This window comes from Trichosurus vulpecula, chromosome 9, assembly GCF_011100635.1.
Source record: "Trichosurus vulpecula isolate mTriVul1 chromosome 9, mTriVul1.pri, whole genome shotgun sequence".
NCBI classification, from domain to species: Eukaryota; Metazoa; Chordata; class Mammalia; order Diprotodontia; family Phalangeridae; genus Trichosurus; species Trichosurus vulpecula.
Genome location: NC_050581.1, coordinates 64,928,566 through 64,952,846, shown reverse-complemented (window position 1 = coordinate 64,952,846; position 24,281 = coordinate 64,928,566). Strand labels below are relative to the sequence as shown.

The window sequence follows — 24,281 nt, the reverse complement described above, 5'->3', positions numbered from 1 at the left end:
GAGTCGTGTGGTCAGAGGTATGTTTTAAGACCAATTAAGAAACTAAGTGGAGAATGGATTGGAAAGAGGAGAGACTTGGAAGCAGAAACACCCATTAGGAAGATCCTCTACAAGAAGGGAGGGGTCTTTTACTATCAATTAAAGCAGTTCTTGTTAGAGTCCATTCTTAGGGAAAATGGCCTGAGAAACAATTGGATGATCCAAAGCATTAGTTTTAAAACACACTTCCATCTGTGATAGCCCAGGTAAGGACATTAATCACCCCTCTGCCCCATAGGCAAAGAGTGATTAGACACGACTTCAGTGCAGTGAGAAAATTTGTTATGTAACTTTGATGTGTCTGTGTGTTGTTCTAAACAAAAAGCCCGTTTAAGAATTCAGTTCAGTTTTTTAAAAAGAGTAAACACCTAGTCCATGTCTCTGAGCTGTATAAGCTCCAGAGAGAAGGAAAAGTTTAGGAATTATCCTATCTCTATCCTCTTGGAGCTTGAAGCTTAGTAGGGAGAAGGCAAAGGATAGAAAGTTTTCTAGTTAAGTGGTATAGTGGATAGAACATTGGACTTGGGAGTCAGAAAAGCTGAGGTCAAATCCTGCCCCAAACGCTGTTTAGCTCAGTGACCCTAGGCATGGTTACTTCACCTCTCCAAGTCTCAGTTTTCTCATCTGTAAAGCGGGGATGATAATAGGTTGTTATGAGGAAGAAATGAGATAATAAAGGGTAAAGAGCTTTGCAAATCTTAGAATGGTATATGTTAGCTATCATAGTTTTCATAGATCTTTGTACATGCACAAGTAGTGACTAGGTATATGTCACAGGCCTATAAAATCTGTTTCGATTTTGGTGTAGGCAAAACCCCACATTGAGTATACTTGTAGCACACCAGTTTTGAGAGGAACTACACCACATTGCTATTAAGATTTCTAGCAACCTTATGTTAATGGAAAGGCTTCATCTTCATAAAGCCAACATGTTTTACTATTAATTATATCAAACTTATTAATAATAATTTTACACTAAAGTCTGACTTCCATGCCTTGTCATGATATAGAGGTGGAGAGGGAGAGAAATAAGCATTTCTTAAGTGCCTGCTATGTTCCAGGCACTGTGCTAAGCCCTTTACAAATACAGTCTCAATTGATAGAGGAGTTCTGATGAGCATCAGTTGAGAGAACGTCTCCATCATCAAAATCTTTCTATATATTTCCTTGATCCTGACTCTTCCCATCTTCCCCAGCAGATTGACCCCTTCATCATTCCCCCTCTCTAATATTCGATCTCTGCCTATGTACTAGTTATATCCCAGCCTCCTACAAAGCGTATCTCCCTTATCCTTAATAAAAGAAAAATCCCCTTGATTATACCATACCTGTGGCTATCATCCCATACATATTGTCTCCTTTTTGGCTAAACTCCTAGAGAAAGCCCTTTGCAATTGGTGCTTCCATGTATTTTGCTCACTTGTGTCTAAATTTTCTTCAGTCTGACTTTCACTCTCATCATTGGATTGAAATTGCTTTCTCCCAAACTACCAACAATCCAAATCTAAGGGCATTTTCTTACTCCTCATCCTTCACGACATATGTAACTTTTAGTACTATCTGCTCTTGGATAGTCTCTCTCGTTTTTTCATGACATCGCTGCTTTCTGGTTCTCCCTGCCTGCCTATTCCTTCTTATCCTGCTTTCCTGGATCCTAGAATCTTCTTTTCTCCTCTCCTTTTTTCTCCCCTCCCCTCCCTTCTTCTCCTCTTTTCTTTTTTTTTTTTTAATCTCCTCTCTTCTGCCTCTATACTCTCTCCTTAAGTGATCTCATTCGCTCCCGTGGATTCAGCTGTTCACTTTATGAAGATGATTTTCAGAGCTTCATATATCCAGCTCCAGTCTGTCTCCTACCTTGTCTCACCCATCGCCAATTGTCTCTTGGACATTTTGAACTCGAAAGGGCATCTCAATTTAACGTGTCCAAAGGAAAAGTCATTATCTTTCCCCTCAAACTCTTCCCCTCTCACTCCATATATCCAATTTGTAGCTAAATTTTGTTTGTACCTTCTCTCTCTCCTTTTCTCTACTCACACGGCCCCCACTCTGAGGCAGGCCCTCATGACTTCACGCCTGGACTATTTCAGTAACCTGCTGGTTGGCTTCCCTGCTGCAGTTGCCCCCATTCCAGTACATCCTCCACTCCAGCTATCAAAGTGATCTTCCCTAAAGCACAAGATCTGACATGTTTCCCCTTTCTCCTACCAGTCAGTAAGCTCCAGTGGCTCCTTATTAATTCCAGGATCATATATAAAATATTCTTTCACTTTTAAAGCCCTTCACCACCACCATGGTCCCTTCCTCCTTTTACAGTCTTTTTATACTTCACTCTCCCCAGTGTACTCCATGATCCAGGGACACTGGTCTTCTCACTGTTCCTCACCTAAGACACGCCATCTCTCAACTCTTTGACTTTTCACTGTCTCCCACACTTGGCAGGCTCTCCCTCCTTACCTCTGCCTCTGGGCTTCCTTTCAGGACTCAGCTAAAATCCCACTTTTTGCCTCTCACCATGATTGTAGTGTTTTAAAACTGAAATTTAAAGTTATCAAATTGTGGAGGGAAGGATTATATCCTAATTATATATGACAATATAATACAAACATAGAGAACTTGCTGGAAAGCAAATTTTGTGCTGTTTGTGGGAAACATAATTCTTCAACTACTAGTACTCATCCTTCACAAGATTCTCAAGTTTGTTTGGTTTTTTTTTCCCGTCATGTAGAAAAGATGATACATATCTTTGGTATGACAGCATTAGCACCAGTCTTGAAAGATGTTTTTTGAGAGGCAAGGGGTATTAGGACCTGGTCAACCAAGCTTTCATCCAAAGAGGTTGTGCCATGTACTCTAGCCCGTTTTAGATGGTCTTGGGGATGCTAATTAGGTTTGTAATAAATTTGGAAACTAAATCTATTTAGGGCTACTACTGGGGGGCATGGGGGGCACCTCGATGGCTCAGTGGATAGAGTGCTGGGCCTACAGTCAGGAAGACTGAGTTCAAATGTGGCCTCAGACACTTACTAGCTGTGTGCGATCCTTGGCAAGTCAGCTAACCCCTGTTTGGAAACAGCAAGCCACTTCAGTATCTTTGCCGAGAAAGCCCCACAGACAGTATGGTCCGCAGGCCAGGAAGAGTCTGACAGGACTGAATGAACAACCAGAGCTACGTAGTACCTCTCTTCTGAATCATGATGGCGGTATTCTCCCATAATGACTTATTTGCTCACAATCCATTAGAATGCTTCTGAAAGTATGTTCCATGATTGTGAACATCTTGACTTGCTGTCTCTTGGCTGTTATGGACACTGATACCTTTTCTGTGGCAATGATGAAATTAAGGCAAGGTATTTCTTACTGTTGGTAATTGTTTGCATCTATTAATGGGACATTCTTCATGGTGAATGTTTATAAAGAAGAAGTCATTATAGTAACATCAAAATTAATTTTAATGCTTCGTATTTATGGTATGTACCTCAGGAAACCTATGTCTCTAATAATAATCGACTTTTGCTAGCACAAACCTGAAAAAAGTTACTTACTGTTTTACTCATGTTTTTAGGCTACAAATCTTTGATTTTAGAAAGTTCTTCAAGAGCTCTTATGTAATTGAATCGCCTAAATTTAGTGTCCTGTTGAATAAATAGAAAGAAGTACAGATAAAATTCAATTCAATAAACTAATATTGTGCCTAATATGTGTGAGGCACAATGCTAAATGCTAAGATACCAAAGCTGCCTCTAAAAATTAACGGTAATAGAAAATTAAATAATAAAAATTTAAAACGCTTTTCCTGACTTCCCTATAGGGCTAATTTTATTCTCAGTTTAAACAGTGATTATCCTAGATATTGTTCGTCTGTAACAAACAACTTTAATTACCTTTACTTAGTTGAATAAAGAGGGCATACCATAGCCAGAGGCGAGCAGTCAGAATCATGATGAAAGAAGATCAGATGACCGCTTCACTCCCAGTCCATGTAAAGAAGTAAGTGCAAAAAAAAATTCCTTCTTTAGATCTTTAAGATCCCAGGAAAACAGTTCTTTCCACTGTTGCTGAACACCAAATAAAATGGATTTTATATAAAAATATATCATGCTTGGTTCCCCCAAAATATTATTCCAGATTTCATCCCATGCTGACAGCACCATGGAAAACATATTTGCAGCAGTAATATTCCCTCCAACTAGTGATGAAAAGGTATCAAGAGAATGCTCCTTTATTTGATAAAATACAGTATTTGGATTAGAAACATGATTAATTTTAAATGTAAGAAGCCAGTAAAACAATTTTAATTTTGCTATTTGATTCAGAAAATAACCCTAATCTAAGGCTTTTTAGCTATACATATGTGTGTGATATGTATGTAGGCATGTATATCTGTCTAGAGAGATATGTGCGCCCCATTCGTAACACCCATTGTCCATAAACCTCATTGTTAATATCATCTTCATCTAATTCCCATTAGATGAAAAATTAAAGCCACATTTGATTCCCCAATATAAATAAAAAAATCTTTCCCTACCATGTTTCCCTTTAGGGAAAAATTTGCATTAAGAATTAACAGAAATACTCTAGTTTTCATTTTCTTTAAATCCCTATCAGTTAAACTAAGAATATTAAAAACATAATGCTAAGCATGTTTTATGTTTACTGTTATATGGAATATTAGCATTACAAAACAATATCAAATCAGTGACACAGACATATGATTTGCTTTGTGAGTAAATATCTTCAATCTAATTCTTTTTAGTAAAAAGAAAAGTTAGCAATGGTTTAGACAAAGAAAAATTGACTGAACAAACTGGTTGGGATAGTTGTGGGTCTGTTTTGTACATCAGACCTGTTGATTTTATCTTAAATATAGTCATTTGTGGTTGTGCCATTTCTTTCTTCTCATTTCATATCCTAACTTTTCTTCATTTTGAATCTATCCAAAATCACTATTACTCTGCTGAATGGTTCCATATTTACCATTCATTGGTCATTATTCAGTGTGACTTTTTCTTAAAGCCTTCAATTTCCCACAATAAGTCATTCTAATCATTCTGAAGAGAATTATCTTAAAATTTGGAGCATGCTGTATCATATTGTCATATCTCCAAATGAAATAAAGCCTGATTCTAATTGGAATGAATATATGTGTGTATGTATGTGTATGTATGTATGTATGTATATATATATGATATTTGTGTGTGTATGTATATAGTTGTTATTTAGTTGTTTTTCAGTTACGTCCGACTCTCCTTCCTGACCCTGTTTGAGGTTTTCTTGGCAAAGATACTAGAGTGGTTTGCCATTTCCTTCTCCAGCTTATTTTACAGATGAGGAACTAAGGCAAACAAGGTTAAGTGACTTACTCAGGGTCACACAGCTAGTAAATGCTTGAGGCCAGATATGAACTCAGAAAGATGAGTCTTCCTGACTTTCAGGCCTGGCACTCTATCCCCTGTGCCACCTAGCCGCTCTGAGTGGTACTCACATATATATCCATAGTATACATATACACATATGCACACATATATATTAGTGTGTATATACATAGTAGTACTGGAGAGTACCATATATAGTACACAAACACACATAGTGTAAATCTATGTATACATATATGTTCCTTCCAATCTGAATGTGTATATATAATGCATATATACTTATTTACAGATAAATATCTATATATATCTACCTAGATAGGATTTGGGATAGCTAAATATAGGAATGAGTTTGAATTATTTTGCCTGAGAAACCAAATAGTTTAGGTTCTTTAGGAACAAGTTTAGAAAAATATCTCTTTTTTGTATAAACAAACACAACCGTTTTTCCAAATTTTATAGCTATAGGATTTGAGTGACACCTCTAACTGAAGGGTCTGTTCCTACACAGTGTTTTAATATTTACATATGCAAATAGTTTGTTCTAGGAGGAAAAAAAACATTAGGTACACAAAAGTCATTATTAACAAAATATTACCAGTTTGGATATACAAAATCACATCTTGTTTTATGTAACTAACCAATTTTGAAATGATAAACAGTAATACTCTATGACAAAAATATTTCATATTCCATTTTATTAATTTATACAACATCAAATACCAAATATCAAAATTTTAACGTTTAAGAGTTACACGTACAATGAAATCCCGTAATAAATTGCCTCGCTACTCTAAAGATTGGGTTATGCTCTACGTCTTTTGCATTTATTTAGCAGTATCCTAACCATAACAAGGAAACCATATTTAGTACAGATTAGTCTTAAAAATCTCAACATTAATGTTATAAACAGGGTTTTTACTATATTTGACTTTTAAAAAATCTAGTCCTATAATTTCATTAACGTATGCAACTCTTGGTATAGAAATTCCCTCCATTGATGCAGATCTACAACTATCATTTATAAAGAAAATTGCTTAGGACATTGAGAGATTAATAAAGGTTGCCTATGATCGCATGCTAATATGGGTCAGAGGTAGGATTTGAACCCAGGTCTTCCTGATTTCAAGGCCAGCATTCTATCCATTATACTCTGTCAGTCATATTGGACTTTACTATACATTATGCATTAGTGAATAGAGATATGTTTAAATTTAAAACAAAGTAAAATATAATACCCAAGCTTAATTTAATCATAATTTGGGCATAGTGAATTGCCAGCATTTTAGATAGTTGCATTTGTGTTAATCATGGAAATTCCTAAATGTATATCTTTATATCTTTCATACAAAGGTCACAAATAAGGAACAATCTGTGATAGCAAAAGTAAAATAGAAAATAGGGATTCTGTTGATTCAACCGTTCTATGGAGCAATTTGGAACTATGCCCAAAGGGTTATAAAACCATGCATACCCTTTGACATAGCAATACCACTACTTAGGTTTATATCCTAAAAGAGATAAAAAACAAAAAGGAAAATGACCTATATGTACAAGAATATTCATAGCAGTTCTTTTCTGAGGGGTAAAGAATTAGAAATTGAGGGAATGTACATCAATTGGGAAGTGGCTAAATAAGTTGTGATATCTATAAGAAATGAGGAGCAGGATGCTCTCAGAGAAACCTGGAAATACTTAAATGGGTTGATGCAAAGTAAAATGAACAAAGTAACAGCAATATTGTAAGATGATCAGCTGTGAATGACTTAGCAATTCTCAGCAATACAATGATTCATGACAGCTCTGAAGGCCTTAGGATGAAAAATGCCATCCATCCCCAGAGAAAGAACTGAGGGTGTCTGAATACAGATTAAAGCAACTTTTTTCCCACATTCTTTATTTTCCTTGAATTTTTTGGTCTAGGTTTTCTTTCATAACATGACTATTATGGATATGTTTTGCATGACTACACATATATAACCTATATGGTACTTCTTGCCTTCTCAATGGTGGGGGGAGGTAGGGAAGGAGGAAGGGAGAGAATTTGGAACTCAAAGTTTTAAAAAACAAATGTTAAAAAAATTCTTTTTACATGTAACTGGGGAAAAAATTAAATATTAAATAAATACAAAAAAGAAAAAAAATAGAGATTCTAGATATCCATGCTTTTATTTCACTTTAGGTTCTTTTTTATATAATCAGACATTACTTTGGCTTTGCACAACCTTCTACATTGGGGTCAAGACAGAATAGCAATTAAAACCCCCCCTACTATTTCAGTATTTGGTACTCAAAGATCATGAATATTTCATGAATAAACCTCTCAAATTTTTTTCTACAAATTGATAATGTCATTGTCAGTTTCTTCTACATTTACTTCTCAATCAATGAAGCATTTAAGCACCTACTATAGGTTAGATACAAATATAATAAATGAAATTCTCAGTATCTGTTCAGAGAGAATGCCTGAATGTTATTAGGATTATCGAAGGAATTCTGTACTTTAATATTGCTTCAAATGTGATTGATTTCATTAGTACTGAATATTAGAGAAACAATTCATATGAATTGAAAGAATTGTGTATAGAGTAATATAATACAGAATTTTAAAACTTAGGCAACTACTTTATGCAAAATTACTGAAAAATACATTCAAGATAAATCACAAGTTCTTACTTAGGGAATTAACTTGAGATAACAAAACATGACATGATTCAACAGACATTAAGCTCCCACTGTTTGCAAGGTAGAGTGTTAGGCAGTAGGGATAGAAAGATTGTTTAAAATGACCCCATTCCTTTGCTTAGGGAGCTCATATCGAGCCAGGGAGATACAACATGTGTGTGAGAAGTATGAGGTCAGATGTGATAGGGACCAAGAAAGATGCGAACAATGCTGAGGAGGGGATCATTTTCACATGGAGCAAATGAGGGGAAATTTTGGAGGTGGTACCTGAGCTAAAGCCATGAAGGATTCTGAGAGGCAGAAAGAGAGGAGGAGGGAACATGTTCCATGCATGGGAGACAGCCTGGACAAACCACAGGCTGATGGTGACAGGATGTCAAGTCAGGAGAACAAACTAGTCCTGTGTGACTGGAACACAGGGTGCATAGAGAGTTTAATGTTTAAAAAAAAAGGCAGGCTGGTAAAATAAGTTGGAGGCAGACTGGGGAGAACTTTAAGCCTTGGACTGAAGAGGTTTTTTTTTTTATTCCAGGGGCACTAGAGAACTACTGAAGGATTTTTTTGAGGGGGTAGGGCAGAGCAATTGGGGTTAATTGCCTTGCCCAAGGTCACACTGCTAGCGTGTCAAGTGTCTCTGGCTGGATTTGAACTCAGGTCCTCCTGACTCCACCTAGCTGCCCCTACTGAAGGATTTTGATCAGAGGAAAGACATGGTTAGACCTGTGCTTTAGCAAGTTTATTTTGGCAGCTCTCTGAAGGATTAGAGGGGACAAAGGCCAGAGGTAGAGAACCATTAGAAGAGTATTACAGTCATCCAGGCAAAATATGATGAGACCTTGAATTGGGGTGGTCATGTGAATGGAGAGAAGTAGATAATGCAAATGGAATCATAGATATATAGAATCTATGAGACTTGGCAATAAAGGGTGAAAGGGAAGTTTTGTACCTAAGTGACTGGACATTTTTGGTACCACCATATGGAAAAGGAAAGGCTGGGAAGAGGGGTAAGTTTAGTGTCCTTGTTAGCAATATTGTAGAGAAATTTCTTATTCAGCCGTGTGTCATACTAGGAAAGTCTCTCAGGTGCCTTCCAATTTGGGATTCTGTTGCCACCGTGGGAGTGTGATAATGCATCTAGTAGAGATTAATATAAGGTTTGCTGAGCAGCAGTGAGGATCCCGTTGAGGTTAGAAGAAGTCTGTACAGTTTTATTACTTGCTCCAATATTTAGCCACTTGTAAATAGGGACAGAGGAGGTAGATGGTAACACAGCACAGAGGATTAGTAAGATACAAAGACAAGAAATTCAAGGGTGCAAGACAGTGCCTTATTGAACTTGGTTAAAGAGAAGGACAAAACAATGGAGGAAAATGAGACCAGAACAAAATGGACTCAGAACAGGAAGGGTTTTGTAGATGTTGTGGTGAAGTTGTGGTGAAGAATAGAAGTTAAGAGATGTGGAAAAATGATGGAACATCACTTTCAGTAATCAAGCTCATGGACATGGAAGAGCTTGGCTCTTGTTGTCTGGGGATCAGCGTGGTTACTGAAGAAGCCTGCCTGGGTGTGTGGACTGGAGAAGACTACAGTCAAACAGTGCAATTCACTGAAGGACAAAAGGACCTGGAGGTCAGAGGTAACACAGTAGCAAGGAGCCAGAAAAGGGTGATGTCATCAGATATGGTCAGGTGGCATGGACTTCAAGTGAGGAAAAGGTTGCTAAATGATCGGAGGTCTGGAAGGGGTGTTAGTGGGGAGTGCAGGACAGAAGAAAAAGTCTGCTTATTCCTTGGGAGTAAGGGATGATGGGGACAATCGGGAAAGGAACAGAGCTAGAAGGAAGGGATGTTTGTGAATATACGGGGAGAGGGGATGCAAGTTGCATACAGGTAGAAAGGGATAGGACAGGAATATAGGGATTGGAGCTGGATCAGGATGAAAGAGTGGGAAGGAGAGGTATAGCTAAAGAAAAGACAAACAAGGGCTCTGATCACAGAGACCAGAAGAACTGCAGGGAACGTAGGGCAGAATACACATAGGAATGTTTACAGATTAAACCAGCCCCAAAGATCTAATAGAGGGTGAAAGAGACTCTGCCTTTGGTGTTTCCCAGGTGGAATATCCGTGATTGTCTAAAGCAAGGAAGGTGTTAGGGCCAAGGGTGTCCTGAGGCTAAGATATCGATATCGATATAGATATCAATATGGCTATCTATGTACATAGCTATTTTGTTCTATGCAGAGGATGGGAGGAGTGGAACTAATGTGAAAACTCTCTCTACTAAGGGAGATAGACAATTCATTTCTAATTTATAGTTTTGGAGATTTTCAAGTCACTTGCCTTTTGTCATTTAGCTACTGTATATCAGAATAAGGACTTGAATTCAGGTCCTCTTGATTCTGAGACCAGTTCTCTATATACTCTAACATGCCAGTATACGCACAGTTCTTTGTTGTGAGATAGTTTGTTTTCATTTCACTGAGTGGAACCTGATAAAAAATCTTCTGTTTATAAATCATCTCACACATTCATATCGTGTGGGCTTCTGCCTCATGATCTAGGTTTACTATTGACGGTAACTTCAGTGTCTCCCGGAAGAGCTCACGCATTCCTTTTCTACAGCTTAGCTGAAGTCCTTACCTTTTGTAATATAAGAGCCCTCTTCTTACATCAATCAGTTTACTGGCCTCGTGTAGACCAAGTCAGGGATAATGGCCATTGGGTGCAAAGATGCCATTTTATTGGGTGGTATAGACTTTTGATAATTTTTTTCTTGAACTCTGAAATTACTAGATTAGAAAGTAGGGATGAGAAAAACTGAAATATGAGAACTCTGTAGAGGGTATGATTTTGCAGAACTGCCTTCTGCTACATTTTAGTCACCTGCTGGTGTTTTCCTCTTCATAATCTAATGATCCCAGGGACCAGGGAAGAATTTAGCATTCTGCAGCACCAAACCTCTTGGCTGCTACCTTCTCTTCTCTACTTCTCTCATTATTTGGAACCAAAAGCTTGGACTGAACTTTTGGACCCTGAAAGCACAAACATATGCAGAATTTTTACTCCCCTTCACATGCTCTGCATTCCATATAAACTGGCCATACATGACATCCCATCTCCTTTCCCCATGCCTAGACCACTCTCCCCCTCACTTTCACATCTTGGAATCACAAGCTTCTTTTAATGTGCCATTTCTTACAAGTTCTTGATGTTTCCTGTTGTTAGGTCCCAGTCCTTTGAGCTCCACTCACCCCATCAGAATTATTTTCTTTTGTATACTTTTTGCGTTTACTTATCTCTGTACCCCGTGGTCAGGGTGGGTCTTTTGCATTTTTATTTCCCTGGGATCCTGTTTGGCCTTTAGTAGACAGTTAAAATGCTTGTTAAACAGAATTAAATTTATACATATGATAGGAAATAGTGGCATAACTGTACACAGACTCGACCCTAAGGGAAATGTTTTTTAAAGTCGAGTTTCATTTTAATAGATTTAAAGAAAATTTTACTTGGTTTGTTCAGAGTTAGCTTATTCTTTCTATTGTATATTGGAAGTCATAAATACGTCAAAATGCCTGGGGTTAATTTAAACAATATGTTAATCACAACATTTATATGGCTCTATATACAAGAGATGTGTTTTATTAGTCACCTAGAATATAAGGAATAAAGGCAATTTATTTTGCATTCTCCTTTTCAGTGACATCTCTTCAAGGAGAATGTCTACGTGTGTAATTAGTTCTATCAAGGGTATTGTAACTTTAATATATAGTAACAGGGAGAAATTATTCTTTTTAGGGTGTTCTTAATATTTCTATTATCAACTCTAATCACTGTTGCTTTGCAGTAAGCTAACTTGGTCTTCTTAGTTATCAGTACAACAGAATCAGCAATAATGGATACTCTAAGGTACTGATAGTGTCCTACAGTAATAAGTATATAGAATACTAAACCACCACTGCTGTGAAAACCTTTCACTTTGGAAGCAGTGTTAATCTACCTTTATAAACTGAGTGAAGGGGCTGAAAAAGCACAGGGGGCTTTCAACTTACATACATCTCTTATTTATGAATAGCCAACCCAGCCACAATTTGCTTATTTAATCTTGCCAATAATTACCCTTCACGATTGAATTGCAAAGGCCTTGATCAATGTCATTATTAAATGTTGCCCCTTGTTAAAAAACATCAGTCTTTTGTCCTAAACAAAGGCAAGAAGAGAATGAACAACTAAAAACTTGGCTATCTGAAGTCAGTCCAATTTACAAACAAGTTTTGTTCCAAAAATCCACTATTGGTGTAGTATTTACAAGAAACTTTGACCAACCACACTTTCTCATAAAAACTATGTTATAGAGTGTTTAGATTCCAAGGCAAATCCACAAGAGGCTATTACTAAACCTGTAGCTTGGCTGAACTAGGTATGTGGTATTGTGCAAATAGCAGTTTTGGAATGTCGTGTTGGTAGGAAAACTTATTCCATGTTACAGTTCCTGAGCAAGGATCCCTTTTCCCCTCTTCTATACCTATTGGCATAACAGCTGGAACAAACCCTCCCAGGCTCTTATGCGGCATGGAGTTAGTCCAGGCCAACAGCAGGGTAGGAAAAAGTTTAAATTCTGGTTAGTAGGCTCTAGCTTGGTAGGGGCAACAGGGCTAGGTTAGAGACAGTGAAAGGAAAAGAGAGGACAGAGAAATTAATTAGTAGCAGCGATAGCTAGAAAAGTGGTGGGGTCCTCAGAGGCCAGGATAGTGAGAAAGGAACGTAGTTACCACATTTGGGTAAATATGAAAGAGGTGAGTCCCAGGCTGGAGGTGTTTGTAAGCAAGGTGATATTTATAAATTGCTGGGTGCTTTCCAAATAAGACTAGTATAATAATGCAAAATTCCATGAATTGACTCACTATATTTGCCCTTATTTTGTTTTACTAATTCAGTGTGTCACAAATATGTGGCTTTAAATTGTGTGAATGTAATACATAGAAAACCAACAACCTGCAAAACTGTCAATGTTGAAAAGTTGGAATCTTTTTAAAAGCAATGAAATAAGAACTTGATATTGCAAAGATGAGAGGACTGTGCTGAAGATAAGTTTTGTTCACCATTCTTAAATGAAAGTACAGGTCAAATCTTACTACAGTTAATACCATTATGACAAAAATGTCAGCTAAAGGAAAGCTCATTATGCTCTAGTCAAGATTTCTGTGTGTATACAGTAATATTCAGTACACTGAAAATTCACTATAATTAAGTAATTTAAGCACTACCCCTTTGACTTTCACATACTGGGATGTGGCCTATGACTTAATATGGAGAAACATAAAAGGCACTGAAAAAGTGCCAAGTCTGTCTGATGGGCAAATCAGCGTTTAGCTCTTAATTCTAAAGTTGAAGTCTTTAAATCTTCTAACAATGTTAAACAGAAATTCCACTCTTTCACATGTTACAGCCCAGATGAACATCTATGCCCAAATTCAATATAACCTGCCTATTTACAAATAAGGGGTGGATTCAGGAAAAAAAAATCTTAATTCTATGATTACAGAGGATGAGCTGAGATTTTGTTAATGATCGTTTGCTAGCTAACAATTGTAGCACAGCTCTAAGCAAGCTAACCGTATCCTACTGCCCAGCGCTCTTTTCCTTTAACTGTTACACAGAATTATATTGCTATTACTTTACAGCCACACGGAATATATTTTTCACATCTTTTACTGCTCTCTGTGTGTCTTTGTCTCCTAACCCTACTGGCATAAATAAGAAACACACAGGGAAAGACAAGGCATGGAACACATTTCATAGAAATATGACAATAAAACAATTTAAGGAAAAGAATACAAGTTATGGTTAAAACATGAAGAGCAGGATGCCACAAACTGAAATCTACCCAGAGTACCCTAAAATAATTAAAGTCTGGATAAGTTTGGAGTGCCTCCATTGTCTAAGGTTGGTTTAGGTCTTTTGCAAATGGGAAGGCCAGACTGCATTTGGATGCAAGCTTCTAGATCACATATAGTAGTTAGCTTTATCTCTAACAGACAATAATAATTTAATTGAAGTACCTACTGAATACCTTTTAAACTATATTACACTTTGGCTTTTAGTGGGTTAGTTTCTGAAAATGAATATCCTTAGGGGGAAAAGATTTTAAGTAAGTGGAAATATTTGCATGTTAAAACAGTAAAAAACCAACCAAACAAACCCTGTACTTCGTGAAATGACTATAAAAATGTGAATTCAGAGCCTCCAAACACAGGACAAAAAGATATAGAGATACATAAAAAAATCTATGTGTTTTTCCTCTCCTCAATAGACAGAGCTTATTAACTTATTTTTAAAATATTATAGAAAAAGGGAAGACATTTAGACATCTATTAAAAATAGAAAGTGTTACTTATGCTAAATAAAAATGTCTAAGTCTTTAAGTCAGTGGATTTCCTGGAAACTTCAATTGAATCAGCAACCATTGACCCAACCCCAACTCCAAGGTTGGAGCGTCGTAATGACAATTCTGAAGCAGAAATCTGACGTAACTCTCGGCGGCATAATTTTACAGGGGTCACCCCTGGTAGCTGTGTCGCATTTACAGTCGTCTGAGTTTGAGGTAACAGCTGAGCCTGGGATTTTGTTAACTGATTTTCATCGGTTTCTGCTTTGTCTTCATTGCTTAACAAATGCCCACTTTGTGCCAAAGGGCCTGATGTCTGAAACACTTCAGAAACCTCTTCCCAAAACTTGTGTGGATTTGGTTGTGTTCTTAAGCTACTTGCTGGGCTTTCTGTTTCTTTTACTTTTCCGAGGGGTTTGATATTTTCAGTTCTGGATGCCCACTTGAATTCTTCTGGAAAGACACTTGCTTCTTCTTGAGACAGGATTCCATCTCCAGCATCATTATCTAAAGGAAAAAACAACCCAGGAAGAAAAGAGTTAACTTACTATTTCCAAATCAGAAGGGTTGTTATAAAAGTTTCAAGACATTACTATGTTAATGTCTTGAACAAGAAGAAACACAGAAATTCATTATTCAAAGTTAGTTTCACCAACATGGGGAATGCCCTAGAACTCTGCACTGGAGAAGTTTTGAGCTGTGTCAGATATACTCATGACATTCCTATAGTGCTAAGAAGCTCTCTAGAAGTTTGTTTCTCCAAAACAGGGTTCAGAGAATGGATCTGGTCACAGCAAGGCAGATTTTGGCCTGAAGTAAAGAAAAATTCCCAACAGAGTTGTTCTGAAGTGGAATGGGCTGTTTCGGGCAATTAATTTGTTCTCACTGGTGGTTTTCAAGTGGAGACGAGGTGACCGTTTATGTGGGATATTGTAAAAAGGATTCTGGGTTAGACATGAGTTGGACTAGATAGCCTACAAAGTATCTTCTAACTCAGTAGTTCTGTGAACTGGTAGGTGTTTTTTGCCATTTTTTAAAAAAGCACAAAATGGAAGTGTAAGAATGAGTTATGCTTCAATAATTCTACTTATAGGTAGGTTGTTTACTTTTTACAAAACAGGTTCTAATGGTTCAAAAATGTGTAACGAGTTACTGAATATAGATTTTTTTTATGGCTAGCCACATAAAGGGAGAAATAAGTACTGTTGGAGTTTGTCCTATACTTATAATCTTAGTGAAACACAGATTTATAGCTGGATAGGACCTCAGAGGCCATTCTAACCTGATGGCCCCCTATTTTACAGATGAGGAAACTAAGGTCAAACGAAGCTAATTAGACTTGTCCAGTGTAACACAGGTAGTAAGCATTACAAGTGGATTTGAACCCAGATCTACTGAAGAGCCAGTGCTCTTTCCAATGTTCTAGGTGTACGTATCATTCTTTTACAAAGATTTTTCTCAAATTATGTGTGGAGGAAATTTGAAGACGCAGAATGGCTTTATCCTTTTTCTAAAAAAAAATAATTGGGACTTCTAATAGCAAGGATCCATTTGGTGGGGGAATGACTGCTAGGGGAACTAGAACTCTCTTGAACTAGGGAGTGTCAAGGGTATTCCTGATACAGCACCAAACTTCTCTTAACCTCAGAGCTTCAGTGAAATCCCCACTTTAGGGCAGTTAACAGCAATGTATGTCGTATACCTTGTTTCACCTCTTCTGAGAAATCTCAAGTTTTTCTCTGTATCTCATTTCTGAGGTCTGCATTATAGGAGTGAAAATGTATGGTTACCAGAACTACATAAGGATTCTCCTAAGCTCCCTGTAACACTAATATGTTCTTTGGTGAAGGGAAGTAACGAGGAATCTTCTGCAGCTCCATTGTATTCTCAATGTCTGAATGACTGAGGTGCCTCCTTCCCTAAGTTACGTAATTATCTAAGAGTTATCTAACAAAAAGTGCCTAAAAGTCCCTAAAGTGATAATCATAGAAAAGAAAATGAAAACAATTCAGAAGCCACCTTGCACTCATATTGGCAAAGATGGTTAGGTGGTCAATTTAAATTCTGGTGGGGCTATTACACTACTGAAGTACTGGCAGAACTGCATAAAGGTGCCATCTTTTGTGAAAGCAACAGAGTATTCTGTAATGAGAGGTATGAAATTGTTTGTGCCTTTCACTTAAATGATTCCACAACTAGAACTTTACCATAAAGTTTTACTGAGGCACCTATGCATACAAAAAATAATCCATGGACTCATTATTCACAACAGCAAAAAACAACCAAAAAACAAAAACAAAAACATGTCTACCAACTGAGGACTCGCTCGCAGGCTATGGTTCTCAGATTTTTTGGTCTCAGGACCCCACTTTACACTCTTAAAAACTGTTGAGTTCCCCAAAGAGTTTTTGTTTACGTAGGCTATATCTATTAAGATTTACCATATTAGTATTATCATTAAAAACAGTTTTGACTTGTGGACCCTCTAAAAGAGTATGAACCACCATACTAGGAGAACTACTGGTCTACGTCATCTGGGTCTGGACATGGAAATGTCAAGTGACTTCCTCATGGTCACACAGCAGGTATGTGTCACTACAAATGACAAATAGAAATATAGAGAAATATTGCAAAATTTATTTGAAGTGACACAGAGTGAAGAAAGAACCAAAACAGCAATTGTATTGGCTACAAAATATGCAAATCATAATTACTATAATAGACCAAAAAAAATCTAGAAAAATAACAGAAGAAAAAGCTTAGAAAGTGGCATAAAACAAAGCAGTATAGTTTTGACTATCCACCTAAGTTTATGTGAGGAAGATCTATGCTATCTATTATCAGAGTTATCTGTAAGATAAAAAGCAATGAAAGATAATTACTCTCAAAAAATCATTAGGATTCTTTGCAAGGAGAACTAATACATAAGGAGCTCATGGATGTTTAACTCTGGAGCCTCAAATTTGCTTTGTTCATGGTGGGAGCCCCCAGAACCCCCCCCCCAAACAGCGACAGAGAGCTCCTTATTGTTACTAGAGAGGGAAGGTTTACCTCCTGTGACTACAAGAGCCAAGGTGTGCCTTTCTGATACCTTTGGCAGTCTCGCTAGATCCCTTCCTTGACTCGCTGGGTCTGCCCCCAAAGATCCCCCCAGTCACCTGAAGCCCTCTGAACTTGCAAAGAGACACACATTCTTACCTAAAGCTCACAAGAGAAGGAGGCCTATCATCTCACTTAACACATACAAGACTTCAACGGTTTCATGATGGCATCATTATAGATACGTCCTCCACTGCTACATACTGCAGTCCGCACCGTGCCTCCTCACCCTTGGCAATCCTTGTTCATGTTCCCCTGCAATCCTCATAGGATACACCCAATGTTTTAGGAACCTGGAGGCCTCCTTCCACTCCATGGGTGTCTACCTACTCTTTCTCACCCCCACTGTCCCTACATGCCAAGTCCACCTTTTTGTTTGTACAGGACTTAATGATATCCTTACTGCACCTCACAGATGGACGTCAGTCATTGTTAGGCATGTGTCAACCTGCTTTTACCCACCACACATCTATCCTATAGCACTGCCAGAACATCAGCATTAAAAAGATGCAAGTAGCTTAAAATTGTTGAAAACACAGAGTAATTTTCCAAATGAAATCCAGCTTTTATTCTGCTCTGGGGCTCAACCTACATATTTATACTGCTGTCTAGGAGATCAAAGACCTGATCTCCAACACGGTGAGAAGACCATCTAGCTGCATATAACACTTTGAGCAATAAGTTATCTTTTCACCAATCCAATCTTTCTGTATGGATTATTAAAGTTAATCTCTTGTGTAATCATATTTGACATCAAGGAAGTCCTAGAGTTCTGGGGCTTAATGCAGTTAGCACAGTTTAATCTGCAAATAGGAGCATCTGAAGTACCTCACCATCTACAGGGAATCCTCCCTCCATTTGGACTTTGCATCCTCCATGCCATAAGAGGGTCAGTGAATATCAAGCATTATTTCTGAGGCTGTATTTATCAAGAAATTTTTGTATGATCTTAATGTGTATGTGAGGGACTCTCTGGGAATATTTAAAGCTACTTTGGTCCACCAATTCATATTTTTATATCAGCAAACACATATGGCAGGCTATTTATTGTTTGCACAACTATTTAGCAACTGTGTTACTAAATACACAGAGAATTATTTGTCCAAACATACCTATTACTTTCTTATATATTCAACAAGTATGCCCTTAACGTGTAAATCATTCCCAAAGATTTTATTAAAAGATGAGGGTCTGCATATGAGTTAGTTACTAATGTCCTTTCAATTGTCCTTTTTTTGGGGGGAAGGGGCAATAATATTGTCCATGATTTTCTCCATTCTTACACATCTCTCCCAGGGATCTTGTAATCTCTCAATACTTTGCGCTGTCTACAACATATATTTTCTTGGTGTATGCTTTGTTTGATCCACTTTCCATTCCTTCCTTGAGGACTGAGGAATTAGAACATCTCCACCCTACCACATATGTACTCTTTCACTGCTGATGAAAAGAAATAGTTCTAGACAGACGGACAGAAGTTTTATCTTTCATCTATTTGTTGTCTTTATGTCTTTTTGATCTATTAATGCTCCAGGGATGAGCTGGATCAGTTAAGTCTCATGTCAACCTTTCTGTAGATTTATTTTTACTTCCATTGCTGTGGAATGTTCCATATAGAGATTACAGAGATAGTGCTCATAATCTTCTGCTGTCTTCCTCCACAGTAATTTACAAGTGAATTTATAGAAGAAGGCACACTAATACTTGGTGGAGCTGTGAATTGGTCCAACCATTCTGGAAAACAATTTGGAATCATGTGAAAAAAAGGAACTAAAATGTCATTTTGACCCAGAGATCCCACTGTTACTAGGTTTATATCCCAGGAAGGTCAAAGACAGAAAGAAAAGTCCTATAGCTAGAAAATATTCACAGTAGCATTTTTTCAACACATAAGGAATTCAGAGAAACAAAGAAAGAATTAAATAAACTGATGTAAAGTGAAAAACACAGAACTAGGAAAAAATATAACACACAATGACTACAGAACTGCAATGATTATATGAGCTGGCTTGGCCTTCTGTGGAAAGGTAAGGAATGCTGCGTATCCTGTCACATGTAGCTGATGTGATGATACATTTTGCTAAGCTTTCTTTTTTTAACCTTTTTTACCAAGGAAGCTTTGTTGGGTAGGGAAATATATAAAAAAATGAACGTGATGTAAAAAATAAAGGGCATCAATAAAACCTCAAAAATCATATGGATTAATTTGTGTTTTAATCTGGCATTGCCCTTTGTTACAACATCTTTCTACTTGGAAAGGAAATTAAATGATTGTTGGCTGAGGTGGTTTCTGGGTGGTGCCTGAGCTCCTTTGACTTTCTCGTTGTGATGACTACTTAGTACAGGTTAAACTATACCTGGAAATGATAATCAAGATAAGAATATTTGGCTTTTCCCCCATCTCCAGGCAATAAATGGGTTGTTCACCTAAGGTCAGATTAAATCCATTCTATGTTACATGTATATATTTTTCATCTTTATCCTTCTAAACATGATACTAATTTTGATCTTTGCTTCTGCTAGCTGATAGCATGACTTCATGCAAACCAACAACTCAGAAGGGGCTCCTCCTCCTACATCAGGAACCAGACATTTCCTCTGTTACTACATAATCACTTTTGTTCAACATTTGTCATGTCTAACAACCCCTGATATATTTTGGAAGACTATTCATCGGCATGAGGTTTCTGGGCAGTGTACAAATCTTTCAGTGCTCAAACCTGAGCAATATTTGTCAACATGCTTTTTCACTGTTTTCCCCCATGCCTATGTTTAGTGACAACAAAGTCACCAACTCTCAAACTATCTATATTGACTTGGTTTGAAGTGCTATGTCATATTCTTTGAAGATTTTTTTCTCTACCTCTTCATTCTCTGTAATAGATATCACACACAAGCTGCAATTATCTTCAAGTTTTTTGCTCATAACAAGAGAGTTATTACAAGACAAGTTGACCTACTATTCTATGAAATTCTACTTCTTGTTATCTTTGTGTACACAATGAAAAACCAACCCCTTTTCTCTTTCAAAGAGAACTTCTAAACCATCCTGGCACTTAGCTGCAACTTCCATTTGTCTTCTTCTGCTCTCTATAGTGAGAATGCAAATGACTGATGTGGTTCAGTCCAGTTCTTTATCAAAGATTTCACATTCAGAGTGCCTGTAACCCTAATCCTTCAGGGAACATCCAAAAATTGCTTCTTAGCATTTTTTCTGCCACCTTTCCCACCACTTTTGCTGTAGTTCACTGTGGAAATAGGAAGAAGTTGCACAGGACTGAGAGCCATTTTAAATATTCTTTTGTTTCCAAAGCAAGATATTCATAACTTAAAGGCTAATAATAATAATTAACATTTATATAGCATTTTACATATATCATGTCATCTGATCCTCATACAACCCTGTGAAGCAGGTGCTGTTTATTATCTCCATTTTATAGATAAGGACCCTGAGGCAGATAGAGGTTGAGTGATTTGCTTAGAGTCACACGGTAAATAAGTTTTTGGGGTAAGATTCAAATCCAAGTTTTCTTGAGTCCAAATCCAGTATTATATACCTACTCCACAAACAGTGTCAAATAGAAACAAATTCCCTGAATGTTGACTAAGAAAATCACAAACTGGCATTATCTGTGTTGCATTGCATTTTTATTTATTTTGTTCCAGGCAGTACTCTGAAACTGCGTGAACTGTTGCGGTTGCCATGAATTTGATACACCTGCACTCCACCACCCAGAAGGCCAGCCTGTTAGCTTGGCCCTTGAACAACAAGCTCAGTCTGTTGCCAGGTACATCTCTTCAAAGCTGACCCTTTACTAGCGTAGCTTTTGAGGACTTGGGTTCACCTCCGTGCCATTGTCTGACTTTGGCAGGACACACATAAACAGAGAAGGCAAGGTGACAGACAGACAGATGATTTGTTGGAAAAGGAAACAAAGTAGACTGACAGTCAGACCTAAATTCTGGTCCTAATTTTCCACTGTACAAGTGTGTGCAAGTCACTTTAATCTCTTTGGGGGTTTGTTTTCTCATATAAAAAATGAATGGACTAGATTAAGTATTCTTTACAGTGCCTTTCAAGTTGAAAGTTCTGCTGATCAACAAAGAGAAAGTATGGCATAGTTTAAAAAAAAAAACACTCCATCAAAAAAAGACCTAATTCTTGATACTGGCCTTGCTAATAACTGAGTGACCTTGGACATGTAACTTAACCTTTCTGGCCTCATTTGTAAACCAAGAATAAAAAACATTAATAGTTATATAATAGCCCTAAATGTTATTCCAAATCTTGGTAGTCTTTTAGCCTATTTTAAACTATAACATCCATAAAAAGCTCTAGCTGTTTTATAAAGGAAGCCTGCAATATGGGAAAAGGGCTGGCATTAAAGAATCCTTTACATTCCCAGGTTTCTATCATCTTGGACAAGGAGCACATGCAAGCTGGCTTTGAGACGAGAATATCTATCTTACTAGTTACATGTTACTGGTATTCAAATTGAGAGTAAATTAAATTCCCTTAATGCTGCCTCAGGGACTTATTTCTTTTGAAGGGTACCAAAAGGAAGCACAGAATCACTGAAAAGACATATAAATTATGATCCACATGCCTTATTGGTTTGTCAAGATGTTATATCCTCATGGGTAGCATAGGTCACAATTTCAGATAAATGAGTGCTAATTATCGCTAAAAATCATTCTCTTATAGGATTCAAAGAACTCTGTAATTTTAAAGATTTTTTTTTAAATTACAGGCCAGAACCAACACTTTACAACTAAGTTCACTTATGATTAGTGATGAAGGGTGAAACGAGAACTGGCTAACAGGTGGGAATTTAATACTACCTCACTTCACCAGGTAGGTGATATATGCCCATAACTCATGGAACACCTTTCCCCCATATACTCATTAATGTTACTAAAATTATAACACATTAAATGGTCTATGCCTAACTATAACAAATTAGTACACTTTTAAGTATGAAATTACTAATGCACTGGAAAAGGTATTATAAGATGTAGTATAATAGAGCCATGAAAATATAGACTAACAAATTCTAGCCAGTACAACTATTCTGCTGTCCGAATAGCATACAAATATATAGAGAGAGGTGAATGACTGTAGGACTGGTAGAAAGAGCTAAAACAGATTCAGGTGTCCAAACGAATAATCTCAACAACTAGTCTAGTAATTCAGAATTAAATATATTTTAATTGTTAAATTTTATAACTCACTTTAATCTGGTACAACCTCATTTTATTACAATAATCCATAAAGATAAAAACTGCCTGATATAAAAATACTGTCTTCAAAATTATTCCTAAGAAATGACCAATCCCTGTTTCTGCAATAATGATGATACTTTGCATGCATACAGCATTTTACATTTTTCAAAATGCTTTTCACTGTCTGATTTGATCCCTCTTCTCAACAACCCTGTGAGGCAGGTGGGATAGCTGTGATACCCAAACTGAGATCCAGAGAAGCTATAGGATTGCCACCAGGTCACATAAAGTAGTTAATGACAGAGCCAGAATTAGAACTTGGGTCTTCTGATTCCTGGTCCAGTGGTCTTTCCAGTATATCACACTTTCTTTTTTCCTTAAAGATGTCTTATTGGTGTTTTCCCTCAACTCTGTCAACTTCTATGTCCACTTAAAATCATTAGGGCTCTTAATGGTGACTTTTTACATAAGCCCAATTACTGTGGTGATAAAATGGATTTATGCAGATATTTGTCAGTTTCCATATGTGCTTTATAGATTATACTTGTTTTTTCCTTCTTATTTTCCTTAGTTTCTCTGCCAAGTAGGTCAACTATATTAGAAATGCCTATTATGATATTGGTTTAATAAAAAATTAAAATGTCTGTTCTGTTTTGGCAGGATGTGTTATTGTCTGTACTGATATGACATAACACTTATTTTCTAAGATACTCTTGAGTTTCAAAGATTTAGTGCTATAAAAATTCCTCTATCAATACATATGTGAAATAATTATATGTGCATATATATGTTCACATATATACATATTTACTTATGTATATATTATATCACTACTTTAAATCTCCACATATAATCATTAGGTAAGCTTAAAAACATGATTAGGTCTACTGGTATACCCTCACTTTGAAGGTTTGTGTAGCTATTATCAATTAAATGTTCTTTTATTAGGTTTTAAATAGATGTGTTATTAAGAAGAAAGTCATTTTTATTAACGAAATAAAGTTAAAGGTTAAGAATTCAATTTAAAGGAATGCTGTGGCTAATTCTTTTGAAATATGAAGAATCCCTTTATCTGTTTTGTAAAACAAGATTTTTGTGTATTATATTGAAAACTGTGTACACTGTATCACACAATTTTTTATTTTTATGGCAATTTTTCAAAGTTCTTTGACATCACCTAGTTTAAAAATTTGGTACTTCTGGATGACTATCACATAAAAGGAAGTGCCTAACTCAACAATTAACTATTTCAATGTATTATTTAATGTTCAAGGTATCACAATAAAAACACATCGATCTGAATGTACATAACAATTTTTATAAATGCATCATTTCACATACACACATATACACACATCTTTGTTCTGTGAAACATAAAAGGGCTCCTTCACATATGTTAGCTTGTCGATTTCCCCACTGTTCTTATTACACATAGGAATATAGGCCTGGCTACACAGTAGGTCAGGTTTCTAGGACTTAGC

At 36.8% G+C, this 24,281-nt stretch overlaps 1 protein-coding gene across 1 annotated transcript in view; it reads right to left on the bottom strand.

The window, feature by feature from the left end:
- Positions 1 to 14,166: 14,166 nt before the first annotated feature.
- The window catches only part of KIF27 (kinesin family member 27), a 131,852-nt gene continuing 121,737 nt past the window's right edge, over positions 14,167 to 24,281 (bottom strand). The window contains exon 17 of the mRNA XM_036738847.1: positions 14,167 to 14,985. Coding sequence (XP_036594742.1) covers positions 14,504 to 14,985 — 482 coding nt within the window. The 3' untranslated portion in view covers positions 14,167 to 14,503. The remainder of the gene's footprint in view (positions 14,986 to 24,281) is intronic.